This window comes from Diabrotica virgifera, chromosome 9, assembly GCF_917563875.1.
Source record: "Diabrotica virgifera virgifera chromosome 9, PGI_DIABVI_V3a".
Classification (NCBI taxonomy): domain Eukaryota; kingdom Metazoa; phylum Arthropoda; class Insecta; order Coleoptera; family Chrysomelidae; genus Diabrotica; species Diabrotica virgifera.
The window spans coordinates 175,656,445-175,672,781 of NC_065451.1; the positions used below are offsets into that span (position 1 = coordinate 175,656,445).

At 32.2% G+C, this 16,337-nt stretch overlaps 2 protein-coding genes across 2 annotated transcripts in view; both read right to left on the bottom strand.

Annotated features, from left to right (window-relative positions):
* The window catches only part of LOC126891955 (uncharacterized), a 374,743-nt gene that overhangs the window by 231,006 nt on the left and 127,400 nt on the right, over nt 1–16,337 (bottom strand). The gene's annotated exons all lie outside the window — the stretch shown is intronic.
* Nucleotides 1–16,337, bottom strand: part of LOC126891957 (transcription elongation factor, mitochondrial) — a 53,741-nt gene that overhangs the window by 34,263 nt on the left and 3,141 nt on the right. The window contains exon 2 of the mRNA XM_050661312.1: nt 5,036–5,160. Within this exon, the coding sequence (XP_050517269.1) occupies nt 5,036–5,160 (125 nt within the window). The remainder of the gene's footprint in view (nt 1–5,035; nt 5,161–16,337) is intronic.

A 16,337-nucleotide genomic window follows, 5' to 3' on the forward strand; every position in this document is an offset into this window, starting at 1 on the left:
CAACCTACTAGATTTGTGGAAATATATTGTTTGTACTATAAAATTCTGAAAACATTGAACTTCTATTTCTAGATGTTTATTATAAAATTCGTTGGGGAACTAGAAAAACACCCTCAATTGTATAAGGCTCATTGTATACAAATATACTAAAAATGTAACAATAACGTACTTTTCACATATCGAAATAGTTCTTTGGGTTGATATATAAAAAATGAGTTCTTCTTGGTTGGAATATGTGAGCAAACTGAATAGACCAGTGTGCGAAGAGCAATCGCATGTGCCGCAGGGTTCGTACAAGACAAGCAAGCCGCGCGAACTTCGAGACGTGTCTCCGATCGACCCATGTGCGGACGGCCTTAATGTAATTAGCTATGCGGATGATACAGTAATTCTGTTAGAAATTATTGAAGGTCTCCAAATTCTGCTTGATCATATTCACGAAGTAGGATGGGAAATCAGCATTAAAATAAACTCAAGCAAATCCAAATTTTTAGTCTATAGTCGTAACCCACATCCACATGTAGAGTTTCAATTAAATGAAGTCTAAGTTGAAGAAGTTTACAAAATGATTTGGGAACAACTACTTATAGTGCAGCCACTGAAGGTTTTCACCTCCGATTTCGTAGAACCTCCATCGATTTTAATGAAAACTGGTGAGCAGTTAGAGGATACCTCAAGGAACAAAGGTGACATGATGCTAACTTGCGCTTTTACCCTGGGGGTGGATGCCACCCCTTTTCGGGGGTGAAAATTATTTTATTAAAAATAACCCCATACTTCGATAGAGGGACAAATTCTAAGCAAAATTTATTATATAGTTATTAATATACATAAATCAATACTTTTTGAGTTATTAAAGATCAAAGATTTTATTTTTTCGTAAAAAAATTCATGTTTTAAAGATGTTTTTCACGTATAACTCAAAAACTATAAGCTTTTACAAAAAATATATTATTACCAAAATTTAAGATAATAAAAATTTGAATACACTCCTTACTTAATCAACTAAACTGATGTTAATTCAAAGTGAGTTATGGGTAATTGAATGACAATTTTTTTCGACGAGTACTCAAATCGAAGTATTCAAGCTTAAATAACGGGAAAACGAAGCATTTTATAAAATATATCTGCTAAACACTTGTCAAAGTACTTCGGAATACCTATCAAATGAGCTCAAGAAGAAGTTAATAGCATCAAAATTAAGCAAGGTATGATGAAAATAAGAGAACCCTTTCGAATTTTTTTGGAAAAAGTGAAAAATAAAACAACGCCATTTCCACAAAAATTAAAATGTATAGTAATCCTTACAAGAATTTAGTTGCATTTGCATAAGTAATGATTTTACCAATTTTCGCTGGTTTAGAATGCATATTTTTGAAAAAAAGATATAATTTTAAAAAATCAGAATTTTTAAAATTGTCATTTCAATTTTCTTTCGATAATAACTCCAAAAATACTCAATACACGTAAAAAATGATATATAACCAAATTTTAGTTTTTTATATATCAAATAAACTTTTTTACTATTTCTGTAGGGTGAAAAATAACCGAGATAGAAACGTTTAAAGTTTAAATTTTGCTGCGAGAACCATGCAACCGTGGCCATATGGGTTTAAAAGATTAAATTTAACGTGTTTTAATAGCCCTTGGAATTATCTTTCAAATCATGTTCAGGTGAACCTGATATCGTAAAAATTAACGGAGTTATTTAAAAAAAAACGATAACATTTTTTTGAAAAATTTTTGTAGCATAAATTTTAACGCTATCAACTTGTTCTCAATTGATCTCATTTGATAGATATTTCTAAGTACTTTCACAAATGTTTAATAAGTTTACGTTATAAAATGCATCATTTTCCCGTAATTTAAGCTTGAATACCTAGATTTGGGTACTCGCCGAAAAAAATATACATACATTCAATTACCTATAACTCACTTTTAGTTAACATTAAAAGGTTTTTTTAGCATTATTAAGGAGTTTATTTCATTTTTTTTATTAGCTTTAATTTTGGTAACAATAACTTTTTTGTAAAAACTTATAGTTTTTGAGTTATTTATGAAAAATCGGTTAAAAACATGCATTTTTCTCACAAAAAATTAAAATCTTTGATCTGAAATAACTCAAAAAGTTTTGATTTATTTTAATAACTTTATATAACAAATTTTGCTTAGAATTTGTCCCCCTATCTAACTATGGGGTTATTTTTAATAAAATAATTATCACTCCCGAGAAGGGGTGGCATCCACCCCCAGGGTAAAAGCGCAAGTTGGCACCATGTCACCTTTGTTCCTTGAGATATTCTCTAACCACTCACCAATTTTCATGCAAATCGATGGAGGTTGAACGAAATCGGAGGTAATAGCTCATATCCACCTTCAGTTACGTGTGCACTATTAGATCCAGATATAAAAATAAAAAGCAGAATAGCAATGACTAAAACTACTTTTATGAAAATGAAGTCATTTCTTTGCAATAATCATCTCAATTTAGAACTAGTACTAATAATGGTCAAGTGCTATGTTTAGTCTGTACCAGCAGTGTAGACACTAAAAGTACCAACCATGAACAGAATTGAAGCATTGGAAATGTGGATTACTTTGGGAAGATACGTTGGACAGCAAGAAAAACTAATGAGGAAGTACTAAAGAGAGTCAACAAAGATAGAGAACTGATAAAGATTGTTAAACCTCAGAAAATGTCTTATCTGTGCATGTAGTGAGAGGAAATCGATATAGATTACTACAACTGATCCTTAAAGGCAGAATACAGGACTGTAGATGTATGGATGCATGGACCAATCCAAATGCAGGACAATAATTCCATGTTGGAGAAGATTAAGAAGCCTTCACAATGGTGATCGCCAATGTTGGATAGGGTCACCTAGGGTTAGTGTGACGTAAAAATATGTAAATTTGATATGTAAAAAATGTATAATTTGATATATGTAAATATGTTAAAAAATATATTTGTTTTTAATTGAACGGTTTCAGATTTTTAATGAAGACTTTCTGGTTAATTGTCACAATCATTGCACAGTGAATAGGCATGTTGCATTTTTAAAATTCCTTACATTATGTTTTATTTAAGAGGGTAAGGTGTCACACTATCTCTTCATTAGGGGGTTAGTGTGACTAGGATTAGCGATAGTGTGACAACTAGCTTCTTTGCCATTTAAAAGCACCTAGGATTGAGTGTGCCTTGGCGTGACAAAGAAAGACATTACAAAAATATTGTAATAAGTTTTTGCATTTAAAAATTCGACAATTTTAGAAAAAAAAATGTGAAATTTCTTATTTAAAACACCAATTTTTTTATTAAACGTACGTATTTTATTAAGAACCTTTTCTTATTTTACAAACTCAGTAACATCTGACATTCAAAAACATCTTTTCCATTAAAAGTATACCGAATTGTTTCATCGGATTATTTCATTGGATCCATCAATATTCTATTATCTGAGACATTCTAATAAATTAACTGTCTTTTTCATTAACAACAAAACTCTTTTTATCCTTATCAATATCAACACTTCTTAATCCTACCACTTCTATTTCATCTTTAGGGTCATCAAAGTTTTTAATTACTATATACCTAAAAGCAGTTGTACCATGCTTCCCACGCATAAAAGTTGCAACTATAAAAGAGCCTTGTTTAATATCTTCCTCGTTTACAGGTTTTAGTGTCGCAGTTTCGTCTAAAAATTCCTGTTCTGCTTCGTCACTTTCCCCTAATCCCATCTTCTATTTCCTCATCACTATCTGATTCATCTTTTTTTGATTTTTTCTTGATTGTTTTTGGAGAGGTTTTCTGTTTTCCTTTAATGAACTCAGCCTTTTTTGTCTTTAAAGAACTGATGTATTCTTCTTTTGTTATTATTTCTACAGTATCAATTCTTCGTTTAACTTTCTTTTTTATGCTAGTTTGAACTATCTTTTAAATAAGCATATGCTCAAACACTTTCCCTGATGTTTCTTACCCAACAGAAAGTTCGGTGATTTGACACCCTTGTAATGGACTGGAGGATTGGCCAGTAATTTGATGCTCTTTTAATAGAGTTATAGATGATGAACCAGCGATCCCTTGCTCTTCTGATGGACTGGAGGTTGGGCGAGTAGCAGCATCCTCTGTTATCGTCTCGGTTATGGGGTTGACGATTACTGGATGTTTTTGGACTTTGCATTTGATAGACTCTTTATACCTCTTTAGTTTATCAGGATGATAATTTTCTTCTTTAAAGGCTAATCAGTTAACTCGTAATAAGACATCTGGATCATAAATGCCTGTTTTCTTAAAACCACTTACAAGCCATGATGAGTCTATTGCTTTCCATGCCAGTCCTAAAACATTTGAAAATTCACTTTTAGATAACTTCTGCCCAATATGATGCCGAACCCAATTGGTTAAAGTTGATCCCACATAATTTTTAATCCTCTGAAGACACCAATGTCTAATGGTTGTAAGATATGAGAAGTAGTAAGTGGTGATAGTGTGACATGTCACACTATACACATGTTTCACTGTCACAGAAACCCCACAGTGTGAACATCTGTGGGGTTATTGTGACATACCTAAAAAATAATAGATAAAGACAATTAGGCCTTTAAAATAAGTTTAAATGTTTAAAATAAGTGATGCAATACCATGCAGAGAAAAAATTATAATTAAATAGAAATAATTTTGGAGAAATCCAAAATTTAAACTAATATATCAGAATTTCAAATTCGAATTAAAATAGATACATAAATAAATACTATGATTTTAACCTAAAAAACAGAAGGGACTGAAACAATTTTTTTTAAAATAATTTGTTGAAATGCAATAGAAGTGCAATATAACATCATATGTAATATAAAAGCACAATATAAATTAGTATTTAATGTGGTCACACTAACACCGCTGTCACACTAACCCTAGGTGACCCTAATTCTGATAAGGCACATTTAGAAGAAGAATGCAATAATATCCTGTTACAATTTACAATTAGAATTATGCTTACAGCTTGTACTTATGGAAATAAAATGGTAGCTAACTTACTTTGATAATACATTTGTGTCAGAATCATTTACAACATTCAAAATCTTTGTTTGCTCGTCTTCTGTAAAATTAGATCGAAAATTAAACGTTTCTACATTTTTTGAAGAACTGACGGAATATTTTGCCTGAAAATAAAAAAAATGAGTTTCATTATCATTCGTCAAAATAAAATAGTGTAAATAAGTCTTATGAGCATGTAGTCTTGGATCCAACAGACAAAAGAATAACAGGGAGATAAGATGATGATTGATAGCAAAGCAACATATCGTCCCCTTAATACTACAATTAGGTAACTCAAAATTTGCTATTTTTCAGAAAAGCACTTTTAAATTTGAAAAGAAACAAACTATGCTATATTAAAGCAAATGGAATTTGTTTCTGACTTTTATAACAAGAAGCAAGAAGTTGAAATAAATCTAAATTCTGATTAATTGTTAGTGTTTTAAAGCCTTGTTATTGGCTCCGTGCGTCTCCCCTCTACTTACAGTCACGTGACACGCTGTCAGATTTTGTCAGGACGTTTTAACATTGAGTCTTATGGGATTATTTTGTTAAACTTGAATATTTTATTTTGTAGTGATAATAACCGAATACAATTGTTAGAATTTATTAGTTATTAATTTATACTGTAATTTATAGTGCAACAAAAATATTTTCTTTTTCGTTAATAAAGATTTATTAACATAAACTGCAATAGTGAGGTTACGTATACAAAATCAAACTGATAATTACTCAAACTGGTAAGTTAAACCCAGAAATAAACAACGGAACCGCAGATTCGTTATTGGAAGAAATGAAGTTGATACTGGTATCCAAGTAATTCCTAAGCATGTATCACTTCATGTGTCTCGATTGGCACCTAATACGAGACCTGAAGATTTGAAGCAAATGCTTATAAATGATTTTCCCGAAGTAAATTGCGAGAAACATGAGTCCAAACGACCAGAGATTTATGCATTAATGAAAGTGACTATTAACCAAGAGAATTTCAAAAAAGCATGGCGAAAAAAGATATGGCCCAATGGGGCAATTGTATCACGGTTTTTAGCAAAGAAGAGGGTGCCGACAGCACCGGAGGATCCTCAGGTATAGGTACTAATCTCATATTAAAGAATTATAATCTACAGAAGGAACTGTGTATTTATTATCAAAATGTTCGTGGTCTAAGGACAAAAACTGATACATTATACACAAGCATATAATCTGAAGACTATGATATTATTGCACTATCAGAGACTTGGTTGAATGCAGAATTTTATGACAATGAGCTGTTTGATGATAGATATAATGTGGTAAGAAGAGATCGTGATTTGAATCGAGGCGGAGGTGTACTGATGGCACTCAAAAAAGAAATACCTTATGAAATAATTGAAGTAAGCTGTGATATTGAGGGCCGGTTGTTCGAACGCTAATCAACAATGATCACTATCAAATATTTAATTACTGTCACCAAAACTGTCAATGTCAACTTTTATTGGGTTGCTGAAAACATAATTGATTATAATTATGAGATTAGGTAAACAATTAACATAACAATTATTAACATAATTAATTAAGTAATTTCATAATTGTAATTCAGCAACCCAAACAAAGTAGACATTGACAGTTGGTGACAGTAATTAAATATTTGATAATGATCATTGTTGATTAGCGTTCGAACAACCGGCCCTGAATGTATTATTGTCAAGATAGATTTTAGAAGAACCATATTTTATATGTCTGTTGTTTATTTTACACCTAACTGTTGTATAGATAAGTATGAAACATTTTTAAATCTCTTTGAAGATGTTATCTTAAATCAAAATTCAAATATGTTAATAATAGGGGATTTTAACTTGCCAAATTTTGAAAATAATAATTATGACTGTGATAAAAACATTCTTTTGCATCAGTTTCTGAATATGGGCAACTTGCAGCAATGTAATGGAGTATATAATCATATGAATAGATTGTTGGATCTCATATTGTCAAACCTTACAGTATCAGATGTTATTAGGTCAGATAGTCCACTGATTGCTGAAGACAAATATCATCCTGCTCTTACTTTCACTATCATTATAGATAAATCAGAGTCTGAAAAGCATTGTATGAAAAACTATAAATATGATTACTCAAAAGGTGATTTTTTGATGTTATATAAGCTACTTGAGCAATGTGATTGGTCTGACCTACTGACATGTGATGATGTGGACAGGTCTTTGGGTCTTTTCTATGCAAAGATGTATGATTTTATGGATGTATCAGTACCAAAATTTGAGGTAAAATGAATAAATCAGTGGCAAAATTACCGTCTTGGTTCTCCATTGATCTGGTTAAAAATATTAGGTTAAAAAATCGTCTGCGTTGTTTAGTTAAAAAAGGTAAGGCAAATGCAGAAGAGTTGAGTATGTATTTAACACTCAGAAAAAATATAAAATTTCAAACAAAAAATGATTACAAATTATATAAACAAAATATAGAAAAGAACCTAACAAATGATCCCAGTAGTTTTTGGGGATTTTTAAAAGGAAAAGCAGGTCTTAGTGGGGTACCAATGAAGATGGTATTTGGCACCGAGAGCTACGAGGGTTCTCAGAATATAGCTAACGCTTTTGCACAGTTTTTTCAGTCTGTATATGCAGAAACTGATGACACTGATTATAGTTCAAATAAAGAAAGCTGGGGGCTTTTTAAGTTTCCTAGAGTTGTAGATTCTGATATATTAAATAGCATTAAAAAATTAAAACCAAAAAGGTCCACAGGACCTGATGAGATACCGTCTTACATTTATAAAGGTTGTGCTGAGTTTATAATTAAGCCTTTAGTTTTTATATTTAATTTAGCAATTGAACAAAATCGATTTCCTAGCTATTTAAAAAATGCTGTGATCTCTCCTGTACATAAAAATGATAAAAAATGTGACATATGTAATTATAGACCAATTAGTATCTTGAATGGAGTCGCTAAAATTTTTGAAAATATTTTATATTTAATAAATATATATAATTTTGTAAAAGAATCAATAACAATTTCACAACATGGTTTTCTCCCAGATAAATCTACAGTTACTAATCTTTGCCTATTTTCAGAACATGCGTGTAATGCAATAGTCAATAAAAAACAGCTAGATGTCATATATACAGACTGCGCAAAAGCTTTTGATCGGGTGGACCATGGCATACTCTTAAATAAGTTGGTTGAATATGGTTTCTCTGAGAATGCATATAACTTTATGAAATCTTACCTGCTTCACAGATCACAGATAGTAAAGGTGGGAGGAACATTTTCAGGTCAGTTTAATGCCATGTCAGGTGTCCCACAGGGTAGTAATTTAGGCCCTTTACTATTCCTACTTTTTATCAACGATTTACCAGCATCAGTAACTGTTTCAACCAGCCTACTGTATGCTGATGACTTTAAACTTTTTAGAACAATCTCATGTAATGAAGACTGTCATATGTTACAGTCTGATCTAAGTCATGTGGCTGGTTGGTTTAGAATTAATAAGATGTCACTTAATATTAGCAAATGTTCAGTTGTCACATTTACTCGTAAATTAAATTTCATCATTGAAGATTATCATATAGATGGTGTAGTTATAGACAGGAAAAATGAATTTAGGGATCTGGGGGTCAATTTTGAGTCAAACATGAGCTTTCATAAACATCTTTATAGTATTGTAAATAAGGCATATAAAATATTAGGTTTTATTATACGTAATTCTAGGGACTTTGATATTGACACAATTATAAGGCTCTACAATGCCATTGTAAGACCAAATCTAGAATATGCGTCAGTCATATGGTCCCCAACAACAGCTTTTAAAACGGATTTAATTGAAAAGGTTCAAAAGCGTTTTTTAAGATATCTTTATTTCAGAAAATACAGAGTGTATCCTTATATGATCTCATATTATTCAATGCTAAGGTATTTCAAAGTCGAAAGAAGGGATCGGCAGTCTGTGATGTTCATATATAATATTGTAAATAATTTTAAGTATAAAAGCTGTGGAATGGTGAATTTTGTACATTTTAAGATACCAAAGATTAGGCTGAGAATTATAAATAGGAAACCTTTTTTTGTATGGAACAGTTTATCTCCTATCAATAATATGCTCAGAGTTTGTAATGAATTTTTAGATCAGCATCCAGAACTGGATTTTTTCGATGCAAGTTGTAAAGATATTCAGAAACTTCTGGTGGGCTGGGATAATTTTCAGATGCAATTAGAAGTTATATAACATATATATCTATATCATATATGTGTATATATATATATAGATATATATATATATATATATATATATATATATATATATATATATATATATATATATATATATATATATATATATGTATTTTCTCTTGTTATTGTTAGTCTGTTGTTTTGTTTGTTAGTTTGTAAGTTGCCATCACCTGTGATTATCATTGTAACATTTTTTTTGTTTATTACTGGTGTTTGTGATGTGTACCAATAAATAAATAAATAAATAAATATTCAATATTGGAAATAGAAGAATTTATATCAGATTAAGTGCGTTTTTATTTTCTGTTTATATTAATACATAATATCACTAGCGTGACACGGCATTTTTTTTAAATGTCACATTTAAACATACACAAAGCGTCCTGATAAAATTTCAAAAAACCGCCACCATGAGCAGGTCGGTCGATTTTGCTTTGACACTTTGTTAACGCTCAGAGCGAATAGTTTTTCGTTATTGAAAAACAAGATATCTAGTTGTAGCAATTAAAATTTTTAAAAAATTAAAAGATAAGTATCTAATTTTTGACTTAGCAATAAATACAACTTTTTAATACGAAAATAAAAATGTATTAGCATATTTTGTAGAGACCGACCGAATGTGATTTTTTTGGCCGAAGCCGATGCCGAAGTTCGGCCTGTAGGATACCTTCGGCCGAAGCCGAAGGTGACTAAAAATATATTAAATGTTAAGAATTCAAATAATGTGCATTATATTTTTATTACCTGATGAGTGATAAACAAAAATATGAAATTAATAACATAAAAAAATCAAACATTTATACATTATTTGGTATCTAATAAGTATAAGCGATAATAAAAATAAATAACATTAAAAAACATTAAAGTGAGCATTTCTGATTACTGGATCTTCTTCTTCTACGGCACTATAGCCCAAATTAAACCTTGGCCTCCTTTATTTTTTGCCTCCTCCCTTGCTTGTCTGCGGCTGCTCTTCTCCATACAAGGACTCCTAAAAGGGCTTGTGCGTCGCTGTTTACTGTGTCTTCCCAGCGCTTTCTTGGCTTTCCAACCCGTATCTTTCCCTGCATTCTAGCATTCAGTGCTCTTTTTGGTAGCCTATCCTCTCCCATTTTTATCACATGTCCGGCCCATTGCAATTATTGTATTCTAATAAAGCCTGACAGGGGGGTTTCCTTATAAAGCTGATAAAGCTCGTTGTTGTATCGACTTCTGAAGATTCCGTTTTCCCTCACAGGTGCTAGTATTCTCCTCAGTACTTTCCTTTCGAATGTGTCGAGTTTGTTTTTGGATGTTTCTTTCAGGATCCAGGCTTCACTGCCATAGCATGTTATTGGTCGAATTAAGGTTTTATAGATTCTCATCTTTGTATTTGGGTGGACACTTTTAGACCGAAATATATGGGAGACGGCAAAATAAGCTTTGTTTGCCTGCGTTATTTTCTTCCGTATTTCTCCATCATCTGATCCGTCGGCATATATTTCTACTCCCAGGTATGTAAACTTTCCAACCGTTTCAAATTACTTAATCTGGTAGGTAATATTCGAAATCAAACATTCTAACATTATACGTCAGAAAAAGAAGCTTGTCAGCGTTTTCTCGTAACAAATTAACTCTTTTAAACTGTTTACTACGGATGTGGTCGTTCACTGTCCACGTTTCACTACCGTAGAGTAGCACCGGCTCGTATACAGTTTGAAATACTTTCATTTTTGTTTTCAGGCTTACTTCTTTCTTCCTAATAAAACTTTTATTTAGTGCATAGTATAATTTTGTTGCACTCATTACCATGCTGTTTATTTCTGGTTCTATATTTCCTTGCCCATTCATTGTTGATCCTAGATACTTGAAGTCCTCTACTTGTGTAATGGTCTTATTATTCAGCTTTACATTTATATTTTCTTGAGTTTTCGATATTACTAAAGCTTCTGTTTTTTCAATATTTATTTTCATCCCAAATTTCTTAAAGGCTTCATTCCAAACATTCACATTCACTTGCAAGTCTTTTTCTGATTTTGCCACAATTACCAGGTCATCGGCATATATCAACTCTGACACGTAAACTTGTTGAAGTTTATACACCCCAACCCTAGTTCTTTTTACCTTACCCCTGCATTCTTTTGCAATTTCGTCCATTAGAGTGATGAATAACAAAGGACTCAGAACACCACCTTGTCTTACTCCTGTCCTTGTGTAGAATTCTAGAGATGAGTGATTATTCGTTCTTACATTATTATGTGTACATTTAAGAGTATATATATATATATATATATATATATATATATATATATATATATATATATTGGATTATCTTTATTGGTAATCTTATCTGGTAATCTTTATTGCTTGGATTAACTTCGGTTTCACATTTCTACGGTTTAATATTTCCCAGATCTTGTTACGGTGGCGCCCGATCAAATGCTTTTTCCAAGTCCACAAAAACAGAGAAACAACTTACTGTTATGCTCTAGGGCTTTTTCTGATAACTGTCTCACCGTGAATATAAGATCGGTTGTACCTCGCTCTGGCCTAAAGCTGCATTGGCTGTCATCCAGTGTGGCCTCGATATTTTCTCGCAGCTTTTTCTCTAGTATTATTTCGTAGAGTTTACTAGCAACTACCAACAATGATATTCCCCTGTAGTTAGAACACTTATGTTTATCACCTTTTTTGTGTAACGGTAGAATAGTTGCAAGAGTCCAATCTCTAGGTATGCATCCAGTACGCCAACAGCTCCTTATGATCTTCCATAGTAATTATAATCCTTCTTCTTCCATATATTTAATTAGCTCAGCCTTAATATTATCGTGTCCTGCAGCCTTGCCATTTTTTAATTTTAAAATTGATTCCCTGTATTCTTCGTATTTTATGTCATCATCATCTTGTTGTTCATTTAAATTGTACTACTTCCTGTCATACTCTATTTCGTTGTTGTCTCCCATTAATAATTCCATAAAATGTTTCCGCCATATTTCGGTAATCTCTTCATTTTTTAATAATACGTTACCATCGTTGTCCTCTAAACCTGTTACTCCGTTTGATTTCTTTTGTCTTAGATTTTTTAGGGTCCTATATAGCAACTTCGCATTACACTTACTATCACTTTCCATTTTATTTCCAAATTCTTCCCACTGACGATTCTTAGCTTCTTTAATTTTATTTTTAACCAGTATTCTCTGTTCCTTATATTCTTGATAATTACTTTCACTTTTATTGCTTATATACTTTTTCCACAATTTTTTCTTCTTCGAAACTTCCAATTTTCCAATATCCACATGGTTCTTACAATCCAATATTTGTTCCTGAGTTTACCCTACATGATGTACGGTTTATCTCCTTTTCTCTGGGCACATTTAGCGATTGTTTGTACACACAACTTATGCTATGAACAACTGCACAAATAGGTATCTTGAAGAATATCCGGAGGAGGTAACCCGCCATAACACAAGTTACTTGGGCGCAAAATTAGGTATGTCAAATTAAACACTTGCTGCAGCAGAGATTTTTCACGTTGTCAGCTGCACTTTTAGATATCTCCAGCTGACCACTTTTAGCAAAAAGTTTTCGTCCGAACTTATGAGATAGCTATTACTGTGTAATTGGATTCTCATGTATAGAATGGGAATAGAACTTATCTAGTTGTAGTATTAAAAAGAGCTTGAAAAATTATATCGATAGCAGTAGATAACTCAAAATAGCGAAATTTTGAGTTAGCTAGTTGTAGTATTAAGGGGACGATATTATATATATGAAGTTAGCAATAAATTCTAAAGAAACAAATTATACATACTTAAATAGAAATTTGAGAATTTCTCTATAATATTAGTATGTATGCCAATCAGTTAATGTAATAATTCTAAAATAACTTTTAATAACAGATAATAAAAATTCTCTCTCTTGAGCTAGAATAAATATATTATATTCTGAAGCAGTTGCTTCTTGTTGCATTATTGGGCCTGTGCTTGATGAAGCAACAGGATAATATAGGGTAAGAACTAACAAACAGCTCGAAGAACTTTGCCCACACGCCAACATAAAAAAATAAATAAAAGTCCAGAAGACTTCAATGGGCAAGACACCTCAGAAGACATTCTTTTTTTTATATTCCATTTATTAAAATACATAATAACAATATACAAAAAATACATTAAAAAACCAAGAGCCGTAGCTATGCTGGTTTTGTGGTAACATAATAAACATAAATATAATAATAACAGATTACATAACAAAAAACTTTTTAGACTATTTTACACTAAAGTGTTAAGTTTTCCTATCTAAATTCATTAAAGCATTGTATTAAATTAAATGATTAAATTATTATTTATTATTAAATTATTATAGAATTATATTCAATTAAAGCTATCTGTTGTAGTAGTTAGTAAGAAGTAACTCTTTTAATTCAGTTTTAAATCTTTCTAGCCTGCAGTCTTTGATATTTGTGGGTAACTTATACAAAATCAGACCACTTGAGTATATACTTCTTTGTGCACCAGTAGTTCGCATTCTTACGGTTTGAAAACTACCTCCCTGTCTGGTATTATGGTCATGCACATCTTCTATACGTCTTAGAGTAATATTTGTAAGTGTTTGAGAAAGCTTAATTTGATGAATGAATGTACAAACTTGTAAAATGTATAGCGACTCAATGTTTAGAATTCCTCTCTGATAGTACAGGTCATCAGTTGGATGAAGTCTTGACAGTTGAAATATATATTTCACAGCCTTGTTCTGTAATACCATGAAAGGATGTAGCTGTTTTTGATTTGTATTACCCCAAACGATAGTTAGATATGACAAATGTGAATTTATTAAAGAGTGATAGATCATTTTACGCTGTGGGATACTTATAAATTTTGCAATTCTTCCAAGCATACCCACTGCTGGAGCTATTTTTTGACACGTGTTCAATATATGCTGTTCCCATGTCAGTTGATTTATCTATGTGTAAGCCAAGGTATTTGGTAACATTTTTTTTAATGAATTTGAATTTTCCAAAGTTTAACTGTACTCTCTGTGTTCTTCTATATTTGAAATTATTGTGGGCTTTTATCTTCTGTTTGTCTAGTGTCTAGGGTTGATTCTTTGGTCACAGGTCGATTTTAGGATACAGCAAATACTTTACTCGTAAATTACAAGGATAATGTAACAACTAATGTGAACGGTAATTAACACTGAACATCTAAAACGGCTTTATATCAAAAATGTGCTATCTCATTTCGTCGTTCGTCTTTATTCTGATGAAAAAGGCCGTCTGCCCCCTATCATCAGCGTCTTAATGTCAACTCGACTTTTCTCCGACTTTTTGACTACTGTCACTTGGCCATGATAGGTTGAACCTATAGATCTATCGCGTTTTTTTTTATTATTAGGCAAATGCCACTTAACTGGCTTTCGGCTCGTGTTTATGATAAAATAAAATAACTTAAACGAATGTAATCCTACACTCGGCCATCCTATTCAGAATCCGACTCGGATTCGTCGCTTTCATTGTCGACCCACGGTTTAAGATATTCAGCACACGTTGATGTTCGCACTGGTCCCTCATGCTCACCAATCTTTATAACATCATAACGATCGTTATCTTTGACCTTGACAATCTCATAAGGACCTAAGAACTTTATCTTAAGTTTAAGTCCTGGGCCGAACTGGGTTCTTTTTATTGCAACTAAATCTTTCTCCTTATAGATGCTTGCTCGTTTTCTTCTTGAATTATACCCCTTTTTGTTTTCAGCTTGTACTTTACATGATCTGATTAATTGTAAGTTTAAGCGCTGTTTTTGGCTGAACCTCAATTACATTCAAAGCTGTGTTTTCTGTAGTAGCCTTCGTCGAATTTTTATTGGGACATTTACTTGAAACGTGGCCATATTTGTTGCAGCTAAAACACTTCGTTCCCTTGGACTTATCTGGACAGTCCTTAGATCTGTGATCTCTATTTCCACAATTAAAACAAGTAATGTTGTTCTCTCTTTTCCTGTCATTCTTCTCTCTTTTCTCCTTTTTAACGATGTCCTCGTTTTTCTTAGATCCTTCTTTATTTGCTCTAAAGCCTTGAGCTTGCCCAGTAGTCTCCTTGCCGTGTATCCTCTCATACAGTTTAATTTTCTCCTTAAAGTCTGTAAAATCTTTTGCTCCATATAACACTAGTTTATTGGATGATTCGTCTTGTATTCCATCAATTATGTATTCTATAACAACTTCTTGTTCTAAGTAAGCTCTATTAGCTATTTCTCTCATTTTAATCATGTATTCTTGTACAGTCTCATCAGATTTTTTCGTCTCGTCATCAACATCTTATTTATCTGTGCACTATTTACATGTACTCCGAATTCTTCGATTAAAAATCTCTTCAAATCAGGCCAACTTCTGATGCCTTTTTCTGACTGCACAAACAGTTTGGCAAGTCCATTTAAACATTTTTTTGCGTAGATTAATTTTTGTAAGTCGTTCCATCCTGTTATCTCAGCTACTTCTTCAAACTCGATAATCCACGTGCGAATAGGATATTCATCTTTTCCATTAAATGATCTTATGCTGTCTTCCACATCTCTAAAACTTAATGCAAATGATTCCTGTCGTCTTGTACCAGTCGCTCCATTATTCGCGGATCTCATTTCAGCCTTATTGCTTGCGCTATAGCCTCTTTCTCCAATTTCTTCATGTACGTGAATATCTTCGTCATATCGTCTTTCTTCGTATCTTCGTCTTTCTTCGTCGTTACTTCGTTCATATCTACGTCTTTCATCACATATTGGTCGTCCTTCGTCATAATTTCGCCCTTCGCGTCTTCGTCTATCCTCGTCGTTTCTTCTCTCACGTCTTCTTCTTTCTTCTTCTTCAAGTCTTTCATAGTCTTTTGCGCGTCTTTCATCGTCTTTTCGTCTTTCTTCTTCCAATCGTCGTTTCTCTTTTTCTCGTCTTTCATCATTTTCCCGTCTTTCGTCTTCCAATCGTCGTTTTTCTTTTTCTCGTCTTTCCTCATTTTCCCGTCTTTCGTCTTCCAATCGTCGTTTTTCTTCTTGCGTTCGTCTTTTTTCGTCTTCCAGTTGTCTTTTTTCTTCCTTTCGTCTTTCGTCGT